Source organism: Phaethon lepturus, unplaced genomic scaffold (assembly GCF_000687285.1).
Source record: "Phaethon lepturus isolate BGI_N335 unplaced genomic scaffold, ASM68728v1 scaffold1493, whole genome shotgun sequence".
In the NCBI taxonomy this organism is placed as follows: Eukaryota; Metazoa; Chordata; class Aves; order Phaethontiformes; family Phaethontidae; genus Phaethon; species Phaethon lepturus.
The window spans coordinates 64,143-80,074 of NW_010529485.1; the positions used below are offsets into that span (position 1 = coordinate 64,143).

Genomic DNA, 15,932 nt, shown 5'->3' on the forward strand with positions numbered 1-15,932 from the left:
CTTTCCCTGTTCTCACATGCAAGATGCTCCTACCTATTAAGATGCTTCAAGCATGAGTATACAATTTTATCTCTCAATCAATTTGGAAAGCAAAAACATCTGTTCTAAAACCAAAACAATTTCTTCTTTTTAGCACAATACATATTTTATGGGTAGACCTCAAGAATCTGAGGGTTAACGTGGCCTTTAAAAGGTGCAGAGCTCCCTTTCACATGACAATAAAGTGTCTCACTGGCTCTCATATGGCTATGACCGATTCCATAAAAATTCTTGATACTGAATAGCCCCAAGCCAGTCAAAATGTACACTGACTAATAAAGCATTGGTTTTATGTGAAAGTCTAAAATACAAAAAAAATACCTTTGATTCAAAGAACACCACCCACAGTAGGGATCCTTTGCAGATAAGCATTCTTGCTCGGAAACATATCTACCACAATTTGCAACTGGTATTCTTCTCACCTAAAACCAAAGAATGCAATAACACACTGAATTACAATAGCCTCCATAAACAGGGAAACGGAAGGTTACCATAAAAAATCTGACAGCAACCAAACATGATCCCTTCGGGAAAGTTTCCTTACAGACTCCTCTCTGCCAGAAGACCTTTGGATAGAAATATGCAGCCTGTTTTACATACGCTGAATTTTGCCATCAGATGATGAAACTCCTCTGACAACGACAAGGCCAGCATGGACAGAGTAATGGAGGAAAGCCTAATTAGCACAGTGAATTACAGATAACAATAGAAAGGAGGTATATTTTACAAATAATGTTCTGCTTAGCAGAACATCATTTTTCGCTCATCAGAACTGAGATTTTTAAATGATTGATGAAAGCGCATCCAAAAATGCATGCACAAAACAAAATCCATCTGTGTTTGCATCACCATGTCAGGTAACTGCAAGAGCACGCTAGAACAAATGCACGCAACTACTCAGCATGCATGAAAATGCCATTTCAATAAGTAAATGTAGATAATTGTGGCTATATTGTATGCAGCTATACTTGTAAATTCAGCTCGAATATCCTAGCCAGCCATTTTCAGAAAAGGAAAGGAAAAAAGAAAAAGAGAAAGCTGATTACAAATATTGAATACAAATACAAATAATGTTATTAATAACAATGTTAATTAATAATATTAGAAAAATATTCCTAATTCAAATATTTTTTTTTACAAATTAGCAAGAATTGTAAGTTCCTATATTTTGTGAACAGAAACAAGGGTACATGGCTTTCTGTAGAACTGTATTTACTGTTTTTACCAGCCATATCTTGTAAAATTATATTTATCTGAAGGTGTGTGAGATAATCAGTTCAGAAACCAGCCAAAATCAAAGACTATTAGCAAGTTAAAAAAGACAGTGTAGAAGCCTGTAGAAGCCTCCAAGAGATGATCAGAGAGAAGCACTTATTCCTAACAGATGTTTGTTCCTCTATAACAACATGATCTTTTACCAAAGCTAAAGAAAATTCAAGTCTTTACTTTGAATACCTACATATACTTTTGACTGGAATTTTTTTTCTTTCTGTATTTGTGATAGATGGTTTATACCAGTCAGGAGTTCTCCTACCAACTTACCCACTCTCTCAGATGGCAGGCTAAAATGCTACGCTCACTGCTGGAAAAGCTATTTTACTGTAAATGAAGGTAATCAAGTGCTGGGTGAAATCCTTTCCAGCTAAGATGGACAGCCAGCCTTTATGTTTTTACTGTCATCTTCCCCACTGCTGGTGAGACATAGGAATTTGCTGAGTAGATGCTCAGTAGCCCTGCTGCAGGATGTGCTACAGCAACTGCACCAGCTCCTGGCAGCCACTCTCTGCTTGGGATGCAGCTCTGATGCGTTTGCTCACATGCATTAGCATGACTGCTGAACTCCTTGGCCTCACTATACATACACATTAATCACTTCTGATTGTGTTTTTGTTTTGTTTTAAAAGTCTATGCCTAACTGAAGATGATGAAAATTTTATCGTTGATTTCAGTAGAAGTAAGACTTCAAACCCATCTCTCAAATTAAGAGAGTTCTCACATTATAAACATAATTGACTAGCAAACCCTGGCCTACCAATACCTGGATTGCTAATTCAAAGGAACTCTGTCTCCAAAGAGTCTACAAGTTTTGCTGGCTACCTCCAAGCTTGATTCTGCATGATGCCTCAGGGAAAAAGAGAAACAAAGACTCTCTCAACAGAATGACATAAAATAAGCATGGGATTAAGGGTGTTGCTGGATGATAGCAACAGTGGGCAGCACAATGACAGTGGAAGCTCTCCTGAGCTCTGCAGAAGTGCAGCCCAAACTTAGATAACATCACCAGATATTAGATGTAAAGTTGATAGCTGCAGTTTGGACTTTTAAGGTCTAACTCTGACCCAAACTGATGCTTCACTTCTAAAGTGCCAGACATCCTTAAAGCAGTAGTTTACTTGAATTTATTATTTTATTTAATATTGTGCTTACCTTATTGGCAGAGGACAGATAGATGTAGTTATTATCTACGGGATCAAGGCGAAGTTTGGGGAAAATGGAGGTTTCTTCCTCAATTTCGTATAAAACCTCTGGGCAATTAGATTCCATATCCTCATTAAGAATAGCCTAAAACACATAAAATTAAATTATTCACAAGTCCCTTTATTGATCAGTCCGCATTTTAAATAAAAGCCTAATTTCAGCTACATCAGAGCTTCTGAGATGATGTACTGCGCCTGTTTCAATTTACCTACTGCACTGGTTCTCACGCTGCAGAAAGATGGAGAAAAAGACCACCAGAACAGAATTTCAACAAAATCCATGCCAGACACATTTTTCACTGAACGTGGCACTGGTTTAGCATATGAAGCATCCCGCTCACCAAGTGTGCTCCTGATTGATGCAGAAACTGAATGTGGAAGAGATGCCTATATCCCAAAGTCATAACGTGTTAAGTACTCTTAGGAATGGAGAAGAAAGTATTAGCCTCCAGAAAAAAATTAACATCCAGACACCCATAGTGTAAAAAGGAACCTAAGCAAGTTACTGACAACTGTCTCCAGGATAGAAGTTTCTTTGTGGCTTCTGGGAGCATACACCTGAGGTGGTATTTCTTTTTCTTACCTTACCCAACTCTACAGTTTTCCACCACCCTTTGCACTGAATTCAAGAGAACCAGAGACCACAGAAACTTCATTTTGCGAGTTAATAAGCACACCAACACCGATATAAGGTTTTCCATAAACATGGCTAAACAAGGGAGATACGTTCATGGTCTCCACTGTGCTAAGGAGACATGGAAGACTTCGATTTCATTTGTCATTATCAAAAGCACAGTGAAATCAAATGGGCAAAAGCTTTTCACGCTCTCTTCTATATTCCTCTCCAACTGTCTGCTTAATAAAAACAAAAAATGAGAATCATCCTTTGTGTGTAGACAGGAAATGCACATTCTTGCAAACCCCCCCCCGCAAAATTAAAGCATAAAAGACATTTGACTGGATTGTTGAAAAGTTTGATAATGAAATAAGATGATTTTCACTTCCAGGTGATTGACTTAAGCTAGCATAAGTCAACTATTCAGAAGCTAAGGCAAAATAAATCTTGACTTTTATCTCTAATGGACGGCTATTCACATCACACAAACACGCTAACAAACAAGTAAATATGCTCCCAAAATCTAACAATATTTAATATTACTACTGGAAAATCAAAGCAAGGAAGGAAACAAAAGACAGAGTATCCCAAAACTCCACAGTCCATAAATTGATACTGTGGGTATTAGCAGTTTAACGAAATGTTTCCATGAATTTTAAGCAGGGTACATAAAATTCAGGGCATTATACCTGTTTATAATACAGTGCCTAAACCAGGAAACATTTACCCACTTGAACACAGCAGCAGCCAACAGAGAAGGGAGGAACTGCCACACCCAGCTTACCTTCAGTAACTGTCCGTCATCTGTTCCCAAAAAGAGAACTATCTGATTCAAAACAACTGTGCCATAAACAGCCACTAATCCAGAGTGAATCAAGGTAGGTAATTTCTTGATTGATCGTGCCTCCTGAAAATCAGATATAAGAGAAAGCTATTACAAAATCATTCACCTATACTGCAAACCATTAAGAAAAAGAAGAATCCCTGGAAAGAATCTGAGAGAACTCAACTTTAGACAATACTTTGGATAACATTTTAATTCTGACACAATTTCAGAGCAACTATCATTGGAAATGGCACAGGAAACATGAAACTACTACTTTTTTATACATGGCAACTGGTCATGTCTGGGATACAGATTACATCTACTGCAGCTAAAACTGACCTCAGTGGGACACAGATTTGGCCTAACAGCAGCAAGTCACTTTGCAACAGAATTTCTCTTTCTTGGGACATAATGCCCTGGTCTTATTCTGAATTGCCAGTTCCCAATGAAACCATGCTCTGCCATCACCTGACTGCATCTACCATGAAGGCTACAGATACACTCCACAACCACTTTTAAAGGCATGCAAATATTCTAGAGAAAGGATGCACTTCAAATACATAGAATTTTGTGTGTGTTTGCGTGTGTGTTTGTCAGAAAATGCAGAGCTTCATCCTCCCCTTTCTGGTTTCCTGCTTTACACTAAAGGAAGTTGACACTTGCGTATTACACAAACATAAAAATGAGATAAAGCAGTATAAAGTTCACGTCAGGGAGAACATAAATGTACCTCTTAGAACTTTAAAATCAACATGTTGGCAGTGTTACGTTAATGGTTGGACTTGATGATCTTAAAGGTCTTCTCCAACCTAAAAGATTCTATGATTCTATGTTACCTACAATTCTCCATCCAAGCTGTAGGAAGTTAAGTGACAAACATGTGTAAGCAGCTCATGAAAGAAAACATCATGCAGGAAACCCCTGTATCTTGTGGAAGGAAAAACCAAACTAAATAACCCTAATTGTAGATGATCAAGTGCTGAAATGAAGCCCTGATGTGTGAGAAAAAGGTCATTCACCAGGTGAGAGATGGTCTCCTGTAATTGCTTTAAGTCAATCTCCGTGGCAGATACTGCCGAAAGTGTGATCTCACCTGCTCTCCAAACAGGTCCAATCCCAGCCAAGCTCTACCTTCTCTTCCTCTTCCCCTCTATTAGTATAATACTTTCCAGTGAGCTTAGTTAAGGAAATGATAAGCCTAGAAAATGGTCTGTAAATCCACCTACCTACAAGCCTAAATCTTCATTTGAGTCATTCTCCTCATCACAGGAACATGTAGTTGCACAGACAGCAGTCCTGGCACAAAGGAGGGGCACGCATGGAGATGTGGGGGGAAGAGCTCAGGTAGGACCAGGACCTTGGGAACAAGCCCAGTAGGTCAGCTTACAAAGCCCAGAATCTCAGCCTCAAGGGTGCATTCCTAAACCTACAGGAACCCTCTGAGTGCAAGAACCTTTGCTTTAATGCACAAGAGAAAGTGTGAGAATGAACCATTAAAACTGACATTTTGCAGAAAGGTGAAGGCATTTCTCAAAGTGAATCCATAACCTGGTAACAGCTGAATTCAATTCTCTTGCATGCTAGGATGCTGGCTTAACCCCAAAAATTCTTTCCACATCGAAATAAATTTTTTCTAAATGGCAATCCTAAACCAATTAAAATCTTTTTCAGTCATCTGAATTATTTTAATTAGCTTGCAAGAACAGCCACTTGGAGTAAAGAAGGCTTGATTAACTTTCATATTTAAAGATACTTTTTTCACGCAGCACGAAGACGACACAGGAACTGTCCTGTACTGGCACAGAACTTCAGTAAAATCCACTTAGGCAGGAGACTCCAGTTCCATGGAGGTCTGTTTTAGATGGGGGGGAGGGTGATTGCAAGCATTTTAAGGTGCAAAAAGTTAACTCACTTTTTTGTTAGATCAGAAGGTAAAAAAACTCTCCAGCACTGGTGCACACAATGAGCCTTCACTCAGGCTAAGGAGTGAAGAGGTGAAGCTTCCAGGCTTTCATTGCCAACAGAATTAGGATTTTTTTTTTCTGCATTGCACCATATAGTAGTGTAAGGAAAACAAACCACCTTAGGTTCCTTGCAGACTCTGTACAGTAAGACCACAGAAGAGGGGAGGACTTACCCAGTCTCTGAAAAGCTTTAGTGCCAGATTTTATTTTGACCCACATACTAGTAAAATAACTAGTGTCGTATCAGTGCATCCCCCTCATCTGACTGAAGAACCAATACTGACATGTGTGGAAGCCTCCTCCCCTCGCTCTGCTTGCTAGAGGGAGGGTCAATGCGACATTGAGCTAATACAGATAAGAAAAGGAGGAATTTAGACAGTGGACAGTCATGACAAAAATTGCCTTCTCTCTTTTGCAACCTATTTCTCCAGCTTGCTCATTCCCTCCAGGGTGCAGCTGCTGCTTTCACCCTTCTGTCATCCCTTTCCCATGTGCATTTATTTTTTTAACAAGCCCTTTTACCTCTTCCACTGTGACTAATGGGGTTACAGCACTGCAGGGTCTTCCCAAGCTTTTTCTTTCACAGCTAAATCCATCCTTAAAATGCATTTACAGTCTAAACTTCTTTTATTCCTGAAGAGTCACTCATCTCCATGATCTTCTGTATGTCTATCCTGTAACGTTCTCAGGCTCATACAAAAACAAGAAAAGCAAAAGAAAAAACAATATTGCTCTAGAAGACTGTTCTTAATTTTTCAGTTCCACCCTCTGTTCTATTCCGTAGCCCCCCCAAATCTTCGCATGCACAGGTAAGCCTAGAGATCTCCTGAATTAACTTAAATTTTGCTTTTAAGTTCACCCCCTTATGCTTTTTGGTTATTGGCATGAAAGGTATTTATATTAATTTTCTATTTTGCATTTCATTTTCAGATTTATCTCTGCATGATTCCAGCTGCAGCAACCATATTTACACTTCTACTTTCTGTCTTGATTTCCTCATGATTATTTTACATTGAGTGCCTCAGAGGGAAGGGCAGCATTTTTAGCTCACGCAGCACTCAACATATTGCAGCTGGCCAAAAAGTAAAAATAAAGGGTCTGAGCATCAGAGTGAATGAACAGATGCAGCTATACAAAAGGACACAAGACTTGTGAGCAGCATATAGCAATAGTCAACAATGGAACAATACATAGATGTTTTTCCTAGAAGGAAAAAACTTCTGGAACATTTTTCGTTCTTAACTTCATCACCCTTCAAACTTCTGCATAAATTTTGATTATATCAGGGGATAACAAACTTAAATACTGGTGCATGCAGCGAGAATTTATTAGGGCTAAGGAATGAGGAGATGAACTGTTCCAAAATTTTATTTCCATGAGGTTTTTTAATTTGTGCACTGCATAGCAATGCTAGGTGGACAAACCATCCCTGGTGAGCAGACTGCAAAAAATCAGGGAGGATGACCACAAAATGAGAGGGTCTTCACAGAGACCTTGCAGAGGCAAGATCCTGAGCCTCATGATGCAAGGCAGGAGGGACAGTCAGAGGCTATGCTTCAGCAAGAGGTTGATGCAGACTCCTGAGATAGGGAGGCTAGAAACTAGTGACTTCTTGCAGCAGCAGAAACGCTCCTTCTCTGCCCTCAGATCTGGGTTTACAGAATTGACTAAATGTCTTAATAATCAATGAGGGAGAACAAGCTCCATTAAGGAAGGCTTTGAACCAAAAAAAGAAGCATCAAAAGCAGCATGGCCAGCAGGTCAAGGAAAGTGATACTCCCTCTCTACTCCGCCCTCGTGAGACCCCCACCTGGAGTCCTGCATCCAGCTCTGGAGCCCTCAGCAAAGGAAAGACATGGACCTGTTGGAGAGGGTCCAGAGGAGGGCCACAAAAATGGTCAGAAGGATGGAAGACCTCTCCTGTGAGCACAGGCAGAGAGAGTTGGAGTTGTTCAGCCTGGAGAAGAGAAGACTCCGAGGACACCTTCTTGCAGCCTTCCAGTACTTAAAGGGGGCTTGTAAGAAAGACGGGGACAAACTTTTTAGTAGGGCCTGTTGCAATAGGACAAGGTGTAATGGTTTTAAACTAAAAGAGGGTAGATTCAGACTAGATATAAGGAAGAAATGTCTCCCAATGAGGGTGGTGAAACACTGGCACAGGTTGCCCAGAGAAGTGGTAGATGCCCCACCCCTGGAAACATTCAAGGTCAGGTTGGACAGGGCTCTGAGCAACCTGATCTAGTTGAAGATGCCCCTGCTCCTTGCAGGGGGGTTGGACCAGATGACCTTTAAAGGTCCCTTCCAACCCAATCTTTTCTATGATTCTATGAAACCAGCTGAGCTTGAACTGAGTATTAGCAGAAACCAAGAGAAAGTGGTGAGTGACCATGGTTGTAGATTCCACCCTGTGAAGGATGAAGGCACACAACTGCTAAACTGTCATGCTGTTACAACATGTTTCTATTTTTTTAGGGGCCCTGATCCATTACATTGCAGAGAGACTGCCACTGATTTTCCATTCCTTGGACCACTACCCATTGTTGCACATCAATGTGGACACCAAAGACATTGCCTAGTGCAGATCAGGACTACAGAGCTCTGGGAAAAAAGTGAAGGAGATGGTACTCCAGACTTTGTTAACCCTATGGGGTCAGTGAAGGGTGATGCTTTTCTGGATTTGCTACTCACAAACAAGGAAGAACTGACTGGGGATGTGATAATCAATGGCAGCCTTCATTGTAGTAACTATGAAATAACCGAGTTCAGGATCCTGAGGGTAAGGAAAGAACAGCAGAGTACAGAGCCAGAAACCAGGCTTCAGCTTGTTAGGGGAGCTGGTTAGTGGGATCCCGTGAGATCCCTTCCCGTTTTGAAGGGAAATTTTTTAGGGGACATGGTGGCGCTGGATTAGTGGTTGGACTTGATGATCTTGAAGGTGCTTTCCAGCCTTAGCGATTCTGTGATTCTGTGAAATGGAGCTGAGGAAAGCTAGTAGGTCTCTCAGGACAACCTCCTCCAAGCACAAAACTCAGGAAAACAATCAGGTGTATCAGGAGATGGCCCCTAGCTGAGCAGGAAAGTCATGATTGAACAACAGTGCAGAAAAAAAGAATAGAGGAGGTGGAGGCAGCAACAAGTGACTAAGGAGGAGCTGCCTGGACATGTAGGGATGGTGTTAGGAAAGTCCAGGCTCACCTGGTTTTGAAACTGGCAAGGGATGTTACGGGCAACAAGAAGAGCTTCTACCACCACATGAACCATAAAAGAATAAACAATGAAAATGTGTGCCAGCTGCTGAATAAGTCAGGTGATTTACTGACAGTGGATGCAGACAAGGCTCTGGACTTCACCGGCAAGGTCTCGCAGTCCTTTCTACCTACAAATAAATAAGTACTGGAAGAGGATTAAGTCAGGGATCTCTTAAGAAATCTCATCTTATAGAAGACCCAGGGGGGCCACACGGGATCTGTAGGAAGATGCTAAGAGACTGTCTGATGACATTGCAAGGCCGTTCTCTCATATTTCAAAAGCTCTGGAGATCAGGGCAAGTCTCCAATAACTGAATAAAGACAAATACTGTACCTATCTTCAAAAAAGACAAGGATGAGCTGGGGAGCTACACATTGGTCAGTCTTACTTTTTCCCTGGGAAAATCATGGAGCAAATCCTCTTGGAAGCTATTTTTGGGCACAAGAAGAAGAATGTGACTGGGAAAAGCCAGCATGGATTCAGCAAGGATAAATCATGCCTGACCAATCTGATTGCCTTCTGTGATGAAATGACTTGATTTGTGGAGGAGGGGAGAACAGTTGATGTCTTTACTTTGACTTTAGCAAGGCTCTTGACACCATTTCCCACAGCATCCTTGTATGCAAGTTGAGGTGTTACAGTTTAGACAGGAGGACTACTGGATGGGTGGAAAAACTGGATGGATAGTCAGGCTCAAAGAGTATTGGGTAATGGTTTGTACTCTACCTAGACACTGGTTACAAGTGGAGTTCCTCAGGGAACCGATCCTGGGCCATGGCCTGCTCAATATCTTTTATCAATGACGCGGAGGAAGACACTGAAAGCTTCTGGGTTAAGCTTGCAGATAACATTAAAATGAGTTGTTATGCTTGAGTGTCAGGCTGCCATTCAGAGGGACCTAGACAGGCTGGAGGAATGGGCCAACAAGAACCCCAAGAAATTCAACAAGTCCTGCACATGGGATGGACCACCCCCCTGTGATGACACAGGCTGCAGAGCAGTTCTGCTGAAAGGACACAAGGGTCCTGGAGTGCAGTAGGCTAAAAGGTGTACCCAGGCAGCAGTGAAGGTTAACAGCATCCTGGGCTGCATCGACAGGACTATAGCCAGAGTGAGTGAGGAAAGGGATTATTCTCCTTTACCTGGCACATGTTCAGATGTGTCTAGGATACTGCGCTCCATTCTGGCACCCCCAGTACAGCACTGATTTTGATAAATCAGAGTGAGTTCATCGGTGGGCCACTGAGATGGTCAGAGCCTGGAGCACCTGCCCTGTGAGGAGAGGCTGAGGGAACTCGGCTAGTTCAGTCTACAGAAGAGACAATTTCAGAGGGACCAGAGAAACAGCGTGAGGGTCTTGACTGAGGTATATGCAGAACAAGAAGACTTAATGACACAAACTGAAACAGGGGAGGTTTCTATGAGACAGGAGATTAAAAAACATCACTATGAGGACAATTAAGCAGAACAGGTTGTCCAGAGTGGTTGTGCAGTCTCCATCCCTGGAGGTTTCAAGATCTGACAGGACAAAGCCCAGAGCAACCTTGTCTGATCTCAGAGCTGACCCTGCTGTGAGCAGGGTCCTGGATGGATGACCTCCTCTGAGGTTCCTTCCAACCTGAACGACTCTCTGATCCCAGCGAAGCAAATACTCTGTTCAAGAGCTCCCAGGCTCTCAAAAGTTTCTGCTAAGAATACCTGGTGAAGTCAGATGACTAAAAGCAACTCTTCTTCTTAGTGCCAGTGTGAGAGTTTGCAAGTCTCCTGTGGGTTACTTCCCACACCAAACAGAGATGAACTGAAAACTCATTGTAACTGGACAGAAAAATGCACTCTAAAAATATTAACTCTGGAAATCTGTCAAACATCAAATGAAATACTAGCAGTCTGTTAATACACAGGAGATGATTTTACTACTAGAAAATTAACTACAGGATCAATTTTGATACCGAATGATATTTAGAAGCCTGTAACTATTTCCTTAAATAAAAGACCATGAATCATCTTGGATGAGGTACCACACAAATTCAAATGTCATTCCTGCAAATTAATGACCATGATTAAACAGATATGACTCTGTTGATTTCAAAATCTCATTTCAGTAGAGCTTATACCAGCTAAGTTTCGTCCTAGGATTCCAATTATGCTCGATAAATTATGGGGCATAAACCAACCCACATACTTACCACCCACTGAAAAATGCAAAAATCCGAAGAACAGACTGTTGTATGTATTTACTTGCATTAAACACCAGATGAAAATCCAACCAAGATATCTTACCATTCAGTAGCTATCACGGCTACTTAGCCCTTACACATCATAAAATAAACACCTTAATATAAACTACAGCAACTTCTCCATCTTACATGTATACACCTAACACTTTCTTGGATTTTCTCCCTGAAAAATTGTAGAATCCTTTTCTTCCCATGCAACTTTTTTCAATGACAAAACTGATTTCCAGATTTTTCATTGTGGTTAGGTAACATCCTACAACTCTCTCATGTTGATATTCTCTAATTTGAGCACTTCTCCAATTCACCTGCTTGGCTGTGATCCGCAAGCTCTTGGGATCTCTGCAAGAGATCCAAGATTCTAGTAGCTCCTGTTCAGCCACAGAACAACAGAAGGAAAGGCCTTCATAAAGCTCACTAGATACTGCAGCAAGTTTGTGACAAATTCCAGCATTCCTCCTATGTACTGGCTAAGGAGCTTCGATTTCGTAATTGTAATGCACCAAAAATATTTGTTAGTACTCAGTCAGGTTTCTGAAAAGAAATGGAGGATGAGATTTGGCAAAGTCACATTTATTAACTAAGGAAATTGTGAAGAAGATGTGCTTACATACATGCAGGTTATGCTACAGAGTCCATTAATGTATATACCTTGACAGAGCATGTAAATAGATGTACACAAAACTAAGAGATGTGTGGATTGAGGGAAACAAGCTGAACATAAAACTGCAAAATGTTTTCAGAATAGTTTCATCTAAGATACCACTTGCCTTTTGTTAGTTATGGATCACGTCTCTGGGAAGAGAGTATTATATAAGTCCAGAGTAAACGCATCCAACTAGGACAAAATGCATTGTGCACACTACTGCACAAAATGAAAACAGAATTAGCTAGTTCTCATAAGCAGCAATTCCACAGAATTTGCAGCAGCCACAGATGAGGTTGGTAAGCAAGGATCTTAAAAATTACTAATTTTCAACGGCAGACTCAAACCCAGCATTAAAACTTAATGGAAATGTCAACTTTGGCCTAAGTAGCAATGCAAGGCTAAAAAGTTTACACACCTACAATGCGTTCCTATAGGATGAGGAGCAATTTGATTCCAATCCAGTGAAGTACTCCCGTTCATGCTCAACTTCAAATGCATGGGCAATTCCCCTGCAGATGATGGAGCTACTTATATACCTTATGTTAAATATGCCCTTAAGTGCTTTACTGGGTTAGGGCCAGAAAGCTCAGCACCTTACAGGAATGACTTTAGAGTAGAATATACAGCAGGGAATTCAAGACCACAAATACCTCGGGCTAAGTCCCTCTTGCAGTGTACTATCGAGAAGCACAGTGCCAACACAATGCAAATACAAGCAGCTGTGTCAGTGCAGACAGGTAAGAGGCATGTCTTGCCTCAAGGTAATCAGAATAATTACAGAAATTTGAAGAATGACAAGATCAGAAGGAAAACAAGCTGCCACTACTCCCTAACATATACTCTAACTATAAATTGTGTTCCTGCAGTGAAAAAAAATTTGTATTTTCAATTCCTACATAAGCTGACAGCCTGTGCCCGTGATCATGATCAGTGTAGCTCACACCCTGCCTGAGCTCCAGAATTCAAGACATTCAGCATGGTCCACCCGCCACAAACACTGCACAGGTCTTGCACTCCAGTCAATCATAACGTTGCAATGCATTCATTTGCTCCGTACCAACACTGTCTTAATTTAAAACACTGGGCTTTAAAGCACATGTTAAGTACTGTTGCTTGCTGCCATTCCTGCACATTGTACTACAAGGTACTCGTGACGGCTCCGTGCTACGAGGCACTCTTTTCTGGCTAGAGCCACTGCTGGCTATTGCATGCACTTCTACAAGCAGCACACTGACAGATGTGCTGCGCACCATCTCCCTGCCAGTTCTGACGCTTGCGAGCTTCTGAGTCCAAGAAGAGCATGTTCCACGTTTGCAGGGACTCCCATGACTTGGTGAGAGACAGTAGAAGTATATGGACTAAAACAACACAGAAGCAGCAGCATATGGGCCTGTCATCTCCAAACCTACTCTGCAATAGCCTAGCCTAACCTTCTGTAGTATGAAAAACATATTAAAGCTGAACTACATGCATTTATTTCTATGTTTATACACCATAAGCACATATAATTAGCTTAAAAAGGGAGCATAATTAGCCATGTCATGTTATAAGTCATATTACTACACAACACCCAGATGTCCTGCTATCTTACAAAATATTAAAATACCACTTTCCTGTCAGTGGTAAACTGCATTTACTTTGTGCCAAAATATCATGATTACTAACATCACCATAGTTAGGGACATAATGTTAAGCAAACAATCCTTGTAATAATTTTTAAAGTTGGGATTCCTCAGCACTGTACCAAATATAATCCACATTTCCAGGAGGGATGAGCCTTCTGGCACATAAAGTAACTGTGGAGTCAAAGGAATCTGATCCAAATCAGACCAACCCTTAAACATGTGGATTATTAATTTTTCATATTCAGGCACTGGGAGGCAATGAGGACGGGGGATTGAGAGGAACAGACAGAAATACCAGCACCTTACGTGCCTTATCTTACCCTATGAAATCCATGAGACTTTTCTGGAATTTATACTACGGGATTTTGGGAAGTGTTTATAAAGGATCTCCTGCCCAGGGAGGTTTTGGGTTTTTTTTGCTTTGCAGGCTCAGAAAGCATCTCATGATGAAACACCACCAGTAATCAGGAACAAGGAATACAAATTAAAAATCCAACTAGCAAATAGATATTTTGGGATGCGAACGAATCTTCAAATTCATTCAGCAAGTTTCCCTTGTGAGAGCACAGAAATCCTGCAGCAAGCTATAAACTGGCACTGGAAATCAAAGGATTGGCTCCGGCTCTGTTGTGAGAATTTCACTATTTACTTCATAACAGTTGTTTCACCCACATGTGGGTTGTCATTCATAATTACATCCTCTGACACTGGCAATAGACACAGCTCAGCAGGGACACGAGCAGACTGAATCACACATGCCCTCCGGTAGTTTGTGTTTGGAAGAATCTCAGCACTGCGCTCTGCTATAGGCTAGATTTGGGAAGCCAAGGAGCGACAGTAAATCTACTGCACTTCTTTCAAGGAGTTGCCAACAAACTCCCATTGTAACATAGCAAGGGTTCAGGGGCTAAGCTGCAAAGTCCCTGGACAGTGGGGGAGCTGCAAAAGGCCAGGGCTTGCTTTACGATGGCTTGCTTGATCCCCTACCGTTGTCCCCAATACTTTTCAGCATTGATTCTTTTGCCACAACTCTGAAAAGACTTGTGAGTGTGACTTAAAAGCATGGACAGGCCTTGCAAAAGCACCTTCTTCTCCTGAATTACATTTTTAGCTTCTTGAATTTCATTTTTAGTTCATTTCTTTACTAGCTACCAAGGCCACAAAAAAGCTGGTAGCCTTGCCCATCCTGCCCTCCATGTGCACAGCTCATTCTCAAAAGGAGGAAGGAGCTGAAGAGAGAGTGTTGCAGAAGTAGGTGACCAGGGGATCTCCATGGGATACCAGGGCCTGTGAAAATGTAACCACTGCAACAACAAAGACATACCGCCAATGGCTGGCTTGCGCATACCGGGTTTGGGGGGATGGCTGTGAGCCCTCTCGAGCAAGGCCAGTCCTGAGAGGTTTGGGAAACCACCAAACAAGCAACCGTAAATAACTAGTGAGCAATGTGGATAACAACGCAGACAGCCCAGTGCACAGGAGTCAGTTTGATGGGCTTTTTTTCATTTCTGATGTAGCTGCAATGACATGAGATGTGAATGCACAGAATAAGGTAGGAGATGCTTTATCTAGGCTGTACAGAAAATACAATGAAGTACAACTAATCCTTGGCAGAAAAGAGTTCACTGAGTCAGGAGCCCAAGACTCAGGACTGACCCAGATGCCCTCAGGTGTTCCCTCAGACACCTCTTTCCCGAGATGTAGCTCGGAAGGACACTCCAGGATCTGGTAAGCAATAAGATTTTTAGTAACAGAAAGTGCTGCAGAAATAATTAGGACTGATGGACCCAGGGCTGATGCACAAAGCCTGGTGTGGCTCTGAAGTTCCTCGCGAACTTCATGTGCCTTCAGGTCAGGGACACCCCATAAGTCATGCACAGCGACACCAGCCACAACAACGTCAACAACGGTGTGCAGGATGAAAGCTTAAGCAAAACGATGCCCAGACTTACACAGCTCTTCCCGTTCATGATGAAGTGTGTGGATGCACAGGCTTGCTCCTTCACTTCCTCCATCCCAAAGATGCAGACAGCAGTGGCGTTCCAGACCTTGGCGCCATGGCTGTGGTGGAAAACACCCACCCACCAGCCCCGCTCGCCCTGGCGGACAAGGCTGGAGGAAACGATGAGGCTCCTGCACCCACAGTCCAAATACACGTGCCCTTGCAAAGTAAGGCCACCTTCTGAGGGGCGCAGCTGGCGCAGGACAGCCATGCTTGGTGGCTCCATGTCCTTGTCCAACCTGGCCTTCAAT

At 42.0% G+C, this 15,932-nt stretch overlaps 1 protein-coding gene across 1 annotated transcript in view; it reads right to left on the reverse strand.

Annotated features, from left to right (window-relative positions):
• The window catches only part of PLXNC1 (plexin C1), a 70,386-nt gene extending 54,494 nt beyond the window's left edge, over positions 1-15,892 (reverse strand). Inside the window, exons 1-5 of the mRNA XM_010283940.1 lie at positions 15,632-15,892; positions 15,336-15,404; positions 3,917-4,039; positions 2,467-2,601; positions 361-461 (exon numbers count right to left, since the gene is read on the reverse strand). Of these exons, the coding sequence (XP_010282242.1) occupies positions 361-461; positions 2,467-2,601; positions 3,917-4,039; positions 15,336-15,404; positions 15,632-15,892 (689 nt within the window). The remainder of the gene's footprint in view (positions 1-360; positions 462-2,466; positions 2,602-3,916; positions 4,040-15,335; positions 15,405-15,631) is intronic.
• Positions 15,893-15,932: the final 40 nt, after the last annotated feature.